The sequence below is a fragment of the Eutrigla gurnardus genome, assembly GCF_963514095.1.
Source record: "Eutrigla gurnardus genome assembly, chromosome: 3".
Taxonomy (NCBI): Eukaryota; Metazoa; Chordata; class Actinopteri; order Perciformes; family Triglidae; genus Eutrigla; species Eutrigla gurnardus.
Window position 1 is genome coordinate 16,384,292 of NC_139917.1, and position 13,854 is coordinate 16,398,145.

Sequence of the window (13,854 nt, forward strand, 5' to 3'; positions counted from 1 at the left end):
GCAGGTGATACTGAGTCACAATCCCTTCTACTTCCCAAATGGAGGAACCCTGATGGAGAACGGTTCTCCTCTGAATGAGATTCAGTTTTCACTCTCAGTCAAACTAAGACTATACTTTCAGGGATCATTTCTATAGTTTCTGACTTGAGAAATGTTTTTCTAAACTGTTTGGTCTCGTTAACCACGATGATGAGTTGTGATATTTCCTACTGAGCGTGAAGCTGACACAGTAATGATTCAGATCATATGCTTTCTGTTATTGATGATCGTTCTTTATTCTCTTGTGGAGAATTGAGGTGGGAAATATGATCATAGTGGAAGTCATGTAAAGTGAAACTAAAGCTATTCTAGTGAATGCATCTGCACTGTTTGACTGCTCCGTGTTTGAAAAGTGTTCTATTTTGAAAAAAACATTTTTATTATTAGTACACTATTGAAACAAAGGAACCACTTAATCATCATAGTATAACACCAAGTCGGTTAAACTTCAGTGAGATCAATCTGTCCATTTAGGAAGCAGACCTGATTGTGAATTAATTCCACCTGCTTTGCTCTCTCCTCCTCCTTCCTGACTGATTCTTCTCTAGTTTTGTGTTCTTCTAGTGTATTTGGTCCCTTCCTTTTTGGAGCAGTGTATATAAGGCTGTAAACGAGCTTTTTGGAGTATCAGTCAGTGAGAGAAATTAGCCTTTTTTTGTTTCCAGTGTTTTGAACAAGTCTATTAAAATACAGTCAGTGTAACTTTATGTAACTAATTTTCTTGCTTGTCACTTATGTAAGACCTTTAGTAAAACCATTTTCATTCTCTCAGTGTTGTCTCTCTCATCAGTGATTGATTGTTCTATACTGCTAATTTACATAAACATACGTGACTGGACAACAAGCAATAACTGGAGCTTATTGATGGCACGGAGGAACCCTGATGGAGAACGGTTCTCCTCTGAATGAGATTCAGTTTTTACACTCAGTCAAACTAAGACTATACTTTCAGGGATCATTTCTATAGTTTCTGACTTGAGAAATGTGTTTCTAAACTGTTTTATCTCGCTAACCACGATGAAGAGTTGTGATATTTCCTACTGAGCGTGAAGCTGACACAGAGTAGTTATCCAGATCATATGCTCTCTGTTATTGATGATCGTTCTTTATTCTCTTGTGGAGAATTGAGGTGGGAAATATGATCAGAGTGGTAATCTCAATATCTAAATATAATTGTATTTCATGAGTGCAGTTGTCAAGTATGTACTTTATATTGAAAGGCCAAGTAGCTGAAACATAAAAATAAACCTTTAATAATTTGAATGACATTGCCAAAGCATATTGTGCACCTTTAAACACATCTAAAAAGAAAGTAAGTGTCACTATGTTGTTTGATCAAAATCCATGATCTTTTTCTTCCAGGAAAGCAAGATATGATGCATTCTAAGATCAGCTATCACCATAGAATTTAAACCAATAATATAACCTGTTTCAGCTCGACTTTAAAACAGTGCATGTAAAACTAGAGATGCACCGATCCGATACCTGGATCGGATATCGGATGAATGAGGCCGATCCAACATTCCGATTCAGTCATTGAATTTTTATTAATATCATACACCCAATACAGTTACAGCGATCTAGTCACTTCAATTCCATGTTTGCAACGCTGGTTACATCATCACGCAGAGCACGCACAGCAGCTAGTGATGAGCAAACACACATGGCAAGGTATACGGTTCATTCATTCAACAGTAGTATCGGATCGGTATCGGATTGGATCGGAAGAAAACTGCATCGGTGCATCTCTATGTAAAACCAATGAGAACAAGATAAAATGTTACTGTTTCTTGAATGTAAAGTGGGCTGTTAATACAGCCTGGCAGGCTTCCTACAGTCAGTTAGAGAAATTAGCCTTTTGTGTTCCAGTATTTATAACTTTCATTAAAAACCAGTCAGTCTGATGGCCGGTCAAAGCAGGTGATACTGAGTCACAATCCCTTCTACTTCCTAAATGGAGGAACCCTGATGGAGAACGGTTCTCCTCTGAATGAGATTCAGTTTTCACTCTCAGTCAAACTAAGACTATACTTTCAGGGATCATTTCTATAGTTTCTGACTTGAGAAATGTGTTTCTAAACTGTTTGGTCTCGCTAACCACGATGATGAGTTGTGATATTTCCTACTGAGCGTGAAGCTGACAGAGTAGTGATTCAGATCATATGCTCTCTGTTATTGATGATCGTTCTTTATTCCCTTGTGGAGAATTAAGGTGGGAAATATGATCAGAGTGGAAGTCATGTAAAGTGAAAGTAAAACTTTTCTAGTGAATGCATCTACTCTTTAACTACTGCCATTGAAATGTGTTCTGATTCTGAACACTACTGAAATAAATGAAGGAACCACTTAATCATCATAGTATAACACCAAGAGAATTGAGGTGGGAATATGATCAGAGTGGAAGTCATGTAAAGTGAAACTAAAGCTATTCTAGTGAATGTATCTGCACTGTTTACCTGCTCTGTGTTTGGAAAGTGTTCTATTGTGAAGAAAACATTTTTATTATTAGTACACTACTACAACAAAGGAACCACTTAATCATCAGAGTATAACACCAAGTCGGTTAAACTTCAGTGAGATCAATCATTTAGGAAGCAGACCTGATTGTGAATTAATTCCACTTGCTTTGCTCTCTCCTCCTCCTTCCTGACTGATTCTTCTCTAGTTTTGTGTTCTTCTAGTGTATATGGTCCCTTCATTTTTGGAGCAACAAGCTTTTTGGAGTATCATTCAGTGAGAGAAATTAGCCTTTTTTTGTTTCCAGTGTTTTGAACAAATTGATTAAAATCCAGTCAGTGTAACTTTATGTAACTCATTTTCTTGCTTGTCACTTATGTAAGACCTTTAGTAAAACCATTTTCATTCTCTCAGTACTGTCTCTCTCATCACTGACTGATTGTTCTATACTGCTAATTTACATAAACATACGTGACTGGACAACAAGCAATAACTGGAGCTTATTGATGGCACGGAGGAACCCTGATGGAGAACGGTTCTCCTCTCAATGAGATTCAGTTTTTACACTCAGTCAAATTAGGTGATCAATCCTTCTGGACATTCTTTGTTTCTCCCTTATGCACTGAGTGGATTTTTGCCAATGATTGTAGTAGTTAGTTGCACTGTGGTTAAACACAGCCTGTAATCCTTAAATATATCAGCTTGCTTTCCCCCCATCGCTTTCTTACATTCAAGTTTTCTTCATTTCAGTACTGCCTTTCTCTCCAGTCGTGGAGAGAAAGGCGCCTTCTGTATCAAGGGTTTTGCTATGCCCATATTCACAGAAACACACATTACTGGACCAATTCATTAATGGCAGGGAGGAACCCTCAGTGTTTTCAGTTTCCTGTGAATTAGAAGCAGTATTCACCCTCAATGTGCTTCGATGGATCGTCTCTAGTTTCTGACTTGAGAAATGTGTTTCTAAACTGTTTGGTCTCGCTAACCACGATGATGAGTTGCGATGTTCCCTCTTGAGCGTGAAGCCGGCAGAGAACAATGATGTGTTTCATATGCTCTCTTTCCTTGATGAATGTTTGTTGCTTCCCTGTGGAGGGTTGGTGATGGGAATATGATCAGAGTAGAGTGAAAAGTGTTGTGGATCAACAATAAAACTCAAGCTCCTCTGAGTTTCTGCTCTGGTCAAGACGATGGCACTGGCCTTCAAGGCCATTAATGGAAGGGCACCCATCTACCTCCAAACACTGGTCAAACCACACGCCCCGACGTGAGCACTTCGCTCCTCTACTTCAGCTGGCCGGCTGGTACCACCATCGCTGGAATCAAACAAATGTCGCTCAGTAAAGTCCAGACTCTTCTCTGTTCTGGTGCCTCAGTGGTGGAACGAACTCCCGACCAATGTCAGGACAGCAGAGTCACTTGCCATCTTCCGAAAAAGGCTCAAGACTCACCTGTTTAGACTTCACCTGGACTCTACATAGCACTCACTTCCACACACAAAAAAAAGAATGCACTCCTATGTTCTTACCTATAGCACTTTGATCATAGCACTGTTGTACTTAAGGTATCCCATCTGAACAGCTACTACTTTACTCAGACGAGGACCTTACACTTGTTTCTACTTTTTTGCTCTTACTTTATCAGCAATGATATGTTGTGGTTCCTTTCTTTCGACAAATGTACTTATTGTAAGTCGTTTTGGACAAAAGCGTCTGCTAAATTTTAGTTATCTATTTTTGTTCAGACATAAATCACTACCATAGTTTAAGCCTCTTATGTTGCAATGTTGACAATCAGGGATCATTTCTGAAGTGTTTGACTTGAGAAATGTGTTTCTAGAGAGTTTGGTCTCGCTAACCACGATGACGACTCATGATATGATAGTGTGAAGCTGACACAGAGTAATGATTCACGTCATGTGCTCTCTGTCATTGATGACTGTTCTCTACTCTGTGGGGAGTATTGAGGTGGGGAATATGATCTGAGTGGCAGCACCAGAAGTCTAGAAGTCTGAAATATAAAATAAAACTTTTGTGTGATGATGTTCATCATATAAAATACAGATTTCCCCCCTAAAACGTAGTTTAGGCATCCACTTTAAGGTTGAAAAGGAACAGCTGTTTTAGAAACTTATGTGGTTTACTGAGGAAACAGCAAGGCCATTGATAGATTGACAGAGAAATAATCAACAATATTGATTATCTAATCATGTTACTTATAGAATCACCTAGAAGATTATACATCTAGTATTGATTTTTTTTAAATCTGTTGAAAGTTCAGTTCTTCTGTCTGGTGTTATGTTTTCCTCTTATTGCATGTCTAATAAACACAAATAATCTAAATTAAACATGTAGGCTACTCCATCTTACCAGCGTTGATTTAATGCTAATAGCACATTTCCACTTGTCTTAGTATAAAACGCACAGATTTTACGAATGACGGTACTGATTGCTCTGTTCTGTTAGCGTCCCATGTGTGAGCCTTCACTTTCCCCACAGAAGAAGTCCCATCTATCTTGCCAATAAATCAAAGCTCAATGTAATATCCTTTTGTCAGCCATAATTTGTCGAACTAAATATTGAATGAGAAATACAGGCTTAATAGAAAATAATATAAATTCAATAAACCAATAAGGTTTACCACAAAAATAATATGAAATAAAAATATATAAAGTGTATTGTATATTGTCTCTTGGGGTCCATAACTGTAGGGTTTACATGAAAAATAGTGATCTTTTTTTTGTTTTTATTAAGTTATTTTCGTTTTGGTCGATCACATACAATATATTATAAATTACTAAATGTAATCATTTTGTTTGGCTTCAAGGGTTTTATTATGAAAACAAAGCAAAACAGGAAGTTGCGCTTTACGTAAACTGCGGCGTGACGCAATACGTAAATAAGTTGATCAAGCTTCTGCTGCTTACTCGCAAGGATTTCTTGTTGTCTTCCTTCAGCTGTAATTGTCTCTCGCCTCGGTAATATTAATGGCAATGCTACGACTTAAATACACAACGCGGAGATTAAACGGAATCGACATTTTATTTGAAACATAAGGATATGCCATCTGACTTCGTAACGTAGCTAGAAAGTAAGCCCCGTGTGGACAACACACCGAATAGTTAGTCAGCCAGCTAACGGGGCTTAGCACCACGGACCTCCCGCACCGTGTGTCGTTCATGCTTTCACTCTCTCTTTCATTTCGCCCTCGTCTGTAGTCGGCCTTTCGATTCTGTCACCGAGTTCAGCCCGTGGTTTCGCCGGGAGAGGATGAACTGGCTTTTCCCTCTGTCCAAAGGCTCCGGACCTATCCCTCCCCTCAACAGCCTACAGCAACAAAGACAGCGGCAGATCGAGTCACTCAAAAACGCTCATCCCAGGTAAAGTGAACGGCAACCGGTGACACCAAACCAGAGCCCGGTGTTAGTGTTTCAAACTCACAATATGGTTACTGTAATGTCCCCCTGGACACTTAACCGACGTTGAGTAATAGAACACGCAGACTTGGTTTACATACACAGCTGATGATTAGTTAGCATAGCTAGCCACCAGGCTCACAGTTGAGTCAGAGGAAGAACGGCTTACACATAGTATAACTTATGGCCTCGTGTTTAGCACAGTCATCAATACGAGGCTGTAAATATGTCTGAATGATACAGCCAATGCTTTGACGTGCCTTCGCGTGATCGTAGAGCACATACTGTTAATCTGTCCCCATAGCTAACAAACGTTAGCTGTTAGCCGGGGAGCTATTTGTGTCAGCCAGTGACAGTTGCAGTTGTGTATTTCTAGGTATGTTGACAGTAGTAGCTGGCTGGGCCTGTCCCGTGGTCGTCCACGACAACGCGTCACACATTTGGTTTTAGGAGGAGCTAGCTAATTAGATGCGGAGATTAAAGTATTAGCCTTTGTTTACTAAGGAACTCTGTCATCTCGGTGGCAATTTGGTTTATCTTTCTACTCAGCTTCTATTCATGCTAAATGGTTTGTTGTTGGGTGCCCTGTGAAGGGTAGAGATGGTTTTAATGCCTGCAATTAATTATGGGATCAATACCAATATTACTGGCCATTATATTTCTTTGCAATTGTCAAGAACTGTATGACCTGATGGCCGCAGTAAACAGTTGTTGCATACAGTAATAGTAGGAGACTTTCACTGGAACATAGCCATGGGATGGTAATGCAATGAGACAAATAATTACTGGGATCAACATCACAATACATTTGCCCTTAGACTGTGTTGTGTTTGTTTTTTGCTAAGAAGTAGAGGTCTCTTGGGTGATAATGGGCATTAAAGGCTTATCTGAATGTTCATAAACGTTGATGGATGATGTACAGTAAGTGTTCTCAATGTGCTCACAACTACAGATGCACGAGTACTGAATATGTGTTTCTATTTCCCCCCCAAACAGCCTAGCAGAGATCCAGAAGGATGTGGAATACAGAATACCATTTACAGTCAACAACTCCACAATTAGTGTTAACATGTGAGTACATCTTTGCACATGCAGTTGAAGTGACTGACTTTGGTTGGAAAACCAATTAACCACATAGCACATGACAATGACGTACTCATAGAGTTTACATTAAAAAAACATGGGAAGATACACAAGGTTGAACGATTATTATAGGTGGTTAAAATAGTTATTCTTATTTATATATTTTTTACATTTCCAAACAAACATATAAACATGCATTAATCACAACTAATGCATGTATTAACACAATACACATATTGTATTAGCAGAAATGGGGCAACAACATGTCTCATTGGCTTAGTCCTCACAGCATGAAGGAGTCAAATGTTGTATTGAAAACCTTCACCACATTCCCTCCAGTGGGTCTCAGGCTTCCAAGTTTAAGAACAAGGGACTGTACTTTTATCAGAGTAAATGGATATTACACTACTATAATACCATAATCCAATATAGACCACATCGTTTGTAACTTGTTATGTATCATGTTACTGGGATTCCTGAAAGCTGAATCTCTCCTCTTTCCTCTAGTCTGCTGCCACCTCAGTTCCCCCAGGAGAAGCCGGTGGTTAGTGTCTACCCCCCTGTTGGTCATCATTTAGTCGACAGCAATAATGGCACCATGATCACTAGCTCCCTCATCACTAATGTAAGTAGTTGTCTAGGCTTTCTTGTCGAGGTTTCAGACAGCAATGTCTCCTTGCACAACTCATGACCAGGTTATTTAACATATTTCACACACCTTTTTGAGTAGCCAGAGTAACTGGCTCATGATTCATCATCTCTTGTACTCATGATTCCATCATTATGCAGGTTTCTGATCATTTTTGTGGAGCATCATTTTCACCCCTCAACAACTCAATTCCTATCTCATTTCTGTACCAAAACTAGGATCAGGGGTTATCCAGGTTTATTTGTTAATTTGTACGAAAACCAGGATCAGAGGCCTATACTACGAAGCAAATTCAACATACCCAGGGTATCTTTCAGTTATCCAGCTTAAGTAACCCTAACAAAGGCAATCAGAGATAAGCGGTCACACGAAGCTGGTTATCAACTCGGTAAGTCAACCCTTTCCAGCTATGAGTGCGTGCACATGAAAGAGGCGGCGTTTGCAGCATTTGACCAATCACAAACATGGATCAGTCTACTGACAGCAGAGCGGCGTATTTCACGTACGAGGAGCAAACCAAAATTCTTACAGAAATACGAAAAAGTTAATAAAAAACATGCAAAAAGCAACAGTTTCGTCTGCCAAATGCAGGAAGGACAGCTGGCAAAAACTCACAGACTGTGTGAATTCTTAAGTCGCATTAATAGTATTAATAGTCGTTTAATATGACTGCCCCATCATAAGGGCACTACTAGATCTGATTCATTAAATGAATGTGTTAAGTGTGCTGATGGCTTAGTGGTAGAGTCACCGCTTACCAAGGCTCCCTGCAGCCGTCCTGGGTTAGAATCCGCCTTACGGTCCTCTTTTAAAGCATGTCGTCCCTCTCTCTCGTCTCTTTAACTCTCACGCTGTTCTCCCGCAATAAAAGGACAAAAAAATAACGTTAAAAAAATGTTTTGCTGAGATATATTTTTATGGCGTGGTTTATGACAATATCAGCCTCATTCTTTCAGCTGCAATCCCAGCAGTGTAAAACGGACTTGGGAGCAAATAAAATAAATATAAAAACAAAATTCAAAGTGGTAAGTAGGCTGTACGCTGACACAGAAAAGTCTTTCCCTCCGATGAGAATCTGTATCTCTCATATAAAACATCGTCAGGGACAGAAAAAGGGTTTTGCTGGTCTCAGTACACTCTATAGTTCTCCTAAGAGACCCTCTCACGATCCACCAAGCTTTTTTTTTTTTTATCCGCGCACCAAGAGAGCTGATTGGTCAGTAGGCGGTGTTTTTCTACACGTTGATCAATTATCAGGAACATAACCTGCTCCGGAGCAGGTTAGCTCTGCAGCGTAAGTTACCATGGCGATCTACCCCGATAAGAGTGAACCAGCGTCGTAGGACTGAAAACCTGGGGTTAACCCTGAAGTTACCTCGCTAAGCCCAAATCCTGCTTCGTAGTACAGGCCTCAGGGGTTATCCAGGTTTATTTATTTATTTGTACCAAAACCAGGATCAGGGTTTATCCAGGTTGAAACCATGGTTTACATTTACGAATACAAAACCAACATAGAGTGTGTACACGTAAACATATTCATACAATTGACAAGACCTAGTTCAACACAGAAATGGGGATAGAAATGTGATTACATACCAGCTGCAAATGGATACAATAACATGGACACGTGGGTTTTCCAGCCTTTTCCTGATTTTCCATGGAGTCTGTAGCAGCATCAACTTGTTTTCTCAATTGAGAAAATTCACTTATTGAATCGAACTCCTTTACAAGTTAATGCTTTAGTTTAATAATGCTATTCTCGCCTTCCTTTAAATGTATATCTTGTTGTGTATGTTGTAGTTTGGGATGCACTCAGATCTGGGTAAGGTCATTCAAAGTCTGCTGGACGAGTTCTGGAAGAGTCCTCCTGCCTTGATGTCCACTGGCTCTGCTGGCTTTCCATAGTGAGCTTCCTCTTACATTCATGGACACTTTACTTGTCTCTCAGTAGTTTCTCATTGCAAAAGAAAGTCCAGGTGTTCTTCAAGTGTCTCATTTTAATATTTTACCATTATGTTTTTATGGGGCACTGCACTAAGTAAGTAACGCTAAAAAGTAGTGGATAATTACAGGACAATACTGTGTACTTGCCTTAATAGTCACAATTGAAAAGTTCGGACAGTGATTTCCTCATGTCCCAAATTCCCTACAATGCACTTGGTCAATAATGTATTCATGGTAATGAAACTAATAAAGTAAAAATATGTTTTCCTGCTATGATTTTCTCTAACATTACATTTGATATGCATGTCAAAATTTAGTAAAATAATCGTATTTCCTTCTCACATTTGCCCAGCAGTATGTACAAACCTTCAGGCATGGCTCCTTACCCCACTCAGGCTTACCACTATGCTCCTCGCCATGTGGGCCCCAGTCACACGGCGCCTCCCGGTGCAGGCCCAGCTCCAGCTCTCATGCCTCATCCAGGCGTCGATGGCAGCCACGGGCCCCCTCGAGCTCCAGCCCCATACGGACTGATTTCTGACCTGCCACTGCCTGTTCCAACTGGAGACCTGCAGGTACACTGATACTGAATATTGTACACAAGTGTGTCCATACCATCCGTTCAAAACACATAGAAGTGTGAGCTATAACTGCTTGCTTGTGTTCATACAAATCTAGTGTTGACTATGACATAAACTGACTTGCTGATATTACTGCTGTCTGTTTTAGGCTGGACTGAACGGACACATGTACAAGATGCCTGAGATTCCTGATTCTTTTCCTGAACTCTGTGACTTGAAGTAAAGTATTCCCAAACATTGTCAACTGAAAACCGTCTTTTTATATTTTCTGAATTGAGACATAGTTTAGGTTTAGGTTATAATCTATGTCTTAGATCAGGGAAGACATGGATTGTCTTTTTTCTCTTACTGACTGCTGCTCTGCTGTTCCTCACCCTAGCCTCGCCCAGTTGTCGGACATGTCTGAAAATGAGGATGTGTTACTGGAGTTCTTTGTGACTTTGCCACAGCTGAAACAGGTCACTAATGATAAAGAAGAGCTGGTCACCAACATAGTGGACATGGCTAGTAAGTTCCTCTACTGCTGCTGGACTGATGGCCTTGATGCTCAATCATGAAGGAGAAGTTTAAATTCAGTTAAGCGTTACAAAGATGTGTGCATTTCTCTTTGCCATTTACAGAGAAAAATCTTCAGATGGAGCCACAGCTGGAAGGAAAGAGACAAGAAATGCTCTACAAGGTCAGATATCACCTCCATGCATCTCTCGTGCTCTCTCTCAAGCAGACACATAACAAACCCATTCATGCTATTGTCCAGCAGCATATGATGTGTGTTTTTGACCGTTGACAGTATGAACAGCTGACTCAGATGAAGTTGGCCTTCGAGACAAGAATGCAGAGACAGCATGAGCTCAGTGAGGTAAGAGGGATTTTTTTTTGTTCTGTCAATAAGGTGCCAGAGTGTATCAAAATAGGCTATTGGAGCTTGTTCATCCAAAAGGGGCCAGAGGAGGATTTCCATCAAATTAATTTTTATATAATGATTTTAAAAAAAAGATTAGTTTTAGGCTGTAGTATTTATTTTATCTGATAATGGCCCCCGTGAAGAGCTCCACTCATCACACTGTGGCTAGATTGGTTTTGTATTAAAGCTGCTGAGGTTTTCAAATACATTTTCACCACTTTGATGACGTCAAACTGAACACTGTGGTTGTTCCTTGAATGTTGGAGCCCAAATGCATCTACTTTTTAACTCAAACTAAGTGTGTATGAATAGCATGTATCAATCAAAACAGTAACCAGTGAGCACATGAGGAAAAGGCTGAATATAAACTTAAATCCAGATGACGATTAACCATGTGTCAACATCTGTCTCCTAAGCGCTCGTACTTGAGATGGGATCATGCTCTCCGTCTCAGTCATAAGACCACGAGACCACATAGTTTTACCGTGTCAAGAAAGTAAACTTGAACATGTCTTGAAACATTCCACTGACAATTTCTGTCTTTCTTTGTCTGCCTTGTGGCTGTTATCCCCAACTAGAGTTGCAGTCTCAGTACTCTACAGGCTCGGCTAAAAGTTGCAGCCCACCAGGCTGAGGAGGAGTCGGAGGAGACGGCTGAAAACTTCCTTGAGGGACGCACAGACATAGACGAGTTCCTGACCAGCTTCATGGAGAAGAGAACGGTGAGACAGTGCAGTATTTGTGTAAAAAATATTCACATATCGTCTTTTTTGTGTCTGAACGTGATCAGGAGTGCAGTATATAACAGTATAAGAAAAAAAAAGATCTATTGGCTGTTTTGTGTAATTCCACAGCTTTGCCACAGCAGAAGGGCCAAAGAGGAAAAGTTGCAACAGTCCATCAACACACATGGACAGTTTCCTCCCAGCCACTAGAACACAAGGTACTAAACACAGTTATGTGTCTCTTTGTGGAGGGAAACTGGTGGTTCTCAGCTGACAGTTTCACAACAGGCAGCCCTCGTGGTTCCCTCCATCTTTAGCATGGCAAACCAATTTGTTGTGATCATGTCTCCACTCTCCTTCTTACTTCTTACATTTGGTCCTCAGGTTTGGTGTTTTCTCAGCCAACTGCTGCCAACTAAAAGAATAAAGACATTTGAGGGGACGAAAAGCACACTCAGTCAACAATGGGCACTTTGGAGAACGAGGAAGATGGTGGGCTAAAAAAAGAAGTCCACTGTGCCCAGATCTGGGCTACTAATACTGTTGAAGTTGGATTGTGTGAGTGCAAGATGGATAAGCTAGTGAGTCACCACAAGAGGCCAAAACGGGGAGAGTGAGTGACACATGCATAGCTTGTCCAACCACATTACTAAGGATTGATCACACCGTGGTTAATTTCTATTGCACATGCTGTTTGTCCAGTTTGACTTGACAGTGATGACGAGTTTTGTTTCTTTCCTAAGTTTATGTCACATTCAGTCAATAAGAGCAACACCTGCACCAGGTCGGAGTGGTTGTTGGTGTGAAGTCATTTGGATGAAAGTAGAAGTTGCTTAGGACAGAACTCATAATCTTAGAGGGATTTTTTTTCATGCGGTGAGTGAGTAAATGTCACTATAAAATAACTGTTAAAATGATCATGTCAGTGTCTATACTTCCCGTCTCTGAGACCATTGTCAAATCATTGCTTTATTATTCCAGACTGGTCCAACTGGATAGAACAACCTCTGCACTGTAAATCTACTGTTTACATTGGATTGGTTTGTCCCAGACATTTACATGAAACTAAGCAGTGGCAGTTTCAGATAAGATGTCCCAAGTTATTCCTGATTTGTAATCTAACAAACCAAAATTTTAATTCTTCAACAACAAAAAAACAAGCAAGGACGGGGCAGCATTGTCAGAAGAGCTTAAAGTGTAAACTTCATATGAACTTCGGGCAGTGGTCGAGTTTATCAAGTTGGTGTGTTTTCCTCTAAAGTAACGTCATTCACAACCTCGATATCAGCATGTTCTCAAACATTAATCATTCGACTCACTTTCCAAGGCAGTACCCAGATTCTCATCGCCTGGTTAATGCCATTTTATCTACTCTACCTCAGAATCAGAGACAACATAATTCAAATAACACCTGATTACTGGTCAGATTTTTTTTTTATTGCTGGATTAGGTTTGTGAGGCGGCTAATAAAATATTTACTCAAGGTTAATAGACGTTAACCAGTTTACCACACATGAAAACTGAGGTTATTGGAAAATCAGAGTACAGTTAATCATATAAACATTTTGTTTTTTACATGAATGATGAGCACCATAATGATAACTCGACTATTTTCTGACACCCTTTGAACTTTTTTGAATGTTTTTACCGACTCTCAAGTGAAGAGCCGCAGAAGATTTGGGATAATGTTGAGGAATATTAGGTTATGTGCTGCAGTAAAACTCAACATCGGATACTGTATTTAAATAATGTTAATAATAGGCTATATTGTAATCAAAGACTCAGACACCTTGTATTATATGTTCTTATTTAATTTGTTAGAGTAATAAAGCATTTAGAATAAATTGTTTGCTTTTTGACAATCACTTTCAGCACTCGGACCGTGTTGCACACTCGATCATAGCACAAATAATGTAACACCGGATGAATCATCGTAATTATCACAGTAAGTCATTAAATGCGATAGTAGTGCATTAGATTATAAATGGAAGATATCATCTTTTAAAAGGCAGAAATGGCAATGGAGGACGTTGACTGCTGCAGCAAATTCGAGAGTT

The 13,854-nt window shown here is 39.9% G+C and overlaps 1 protein-coding gene across 3 annotated transcripts; it reads left to right on the forward strand.

Annotated features, from left to right (window-relative positions):
- Positions 1-5,392: 5,392 nt before the first annotated feature.
- On the forward strand, positions 5,393-12,275 carry vps37a (VPS37A subunit of ESCRT-I). 3 transcript variants are annotated; one of them, XM_084006155.1, is made up of 13 exons: positions 5,393-5,473; positions 5,714-5,875; positions 6,908-6,982; positions 7,502-7,619; positions 9,444-9,547; positions 9,940-10,162; positions 10,317-10,387; positions 10,548-10,675; positions 10,789-10,847; positions 10,959-11,027; positions 11,651-11,794; positions 11,927-12,015; positions 12,182-12,275. In XM_084006155.1, the coding sequence occupies exons 2-12, from the start codon at positions 5,766-5,768 to the stop codon at positions 12,005-12,007; spliced, it is 1,182 nt and encodes a 393-aa protein (XP_083862281.1). In that variant the 5' UTR covers positions 5,393-5,473; positions 5,714-5,765; the 3' UTR covers positions 12,008-12,015; positions 12,182-12,275. The 3 variants fall into 3 exon arrangements, with proteins under 3 accessions (XP_083862281.1, XP_083862282.1, XP_083862280.1); XM_084006154.1 differs by having other exon boundaries at positions 5,424-5,586; XM_084006156.1 differs by having other exon boundaries at positions 5,421-5,875; positions 9,943-10,162.
- The last annotated feature ends 1,579 nt before the right edge of the window (positions 12,276-13,854 follow it).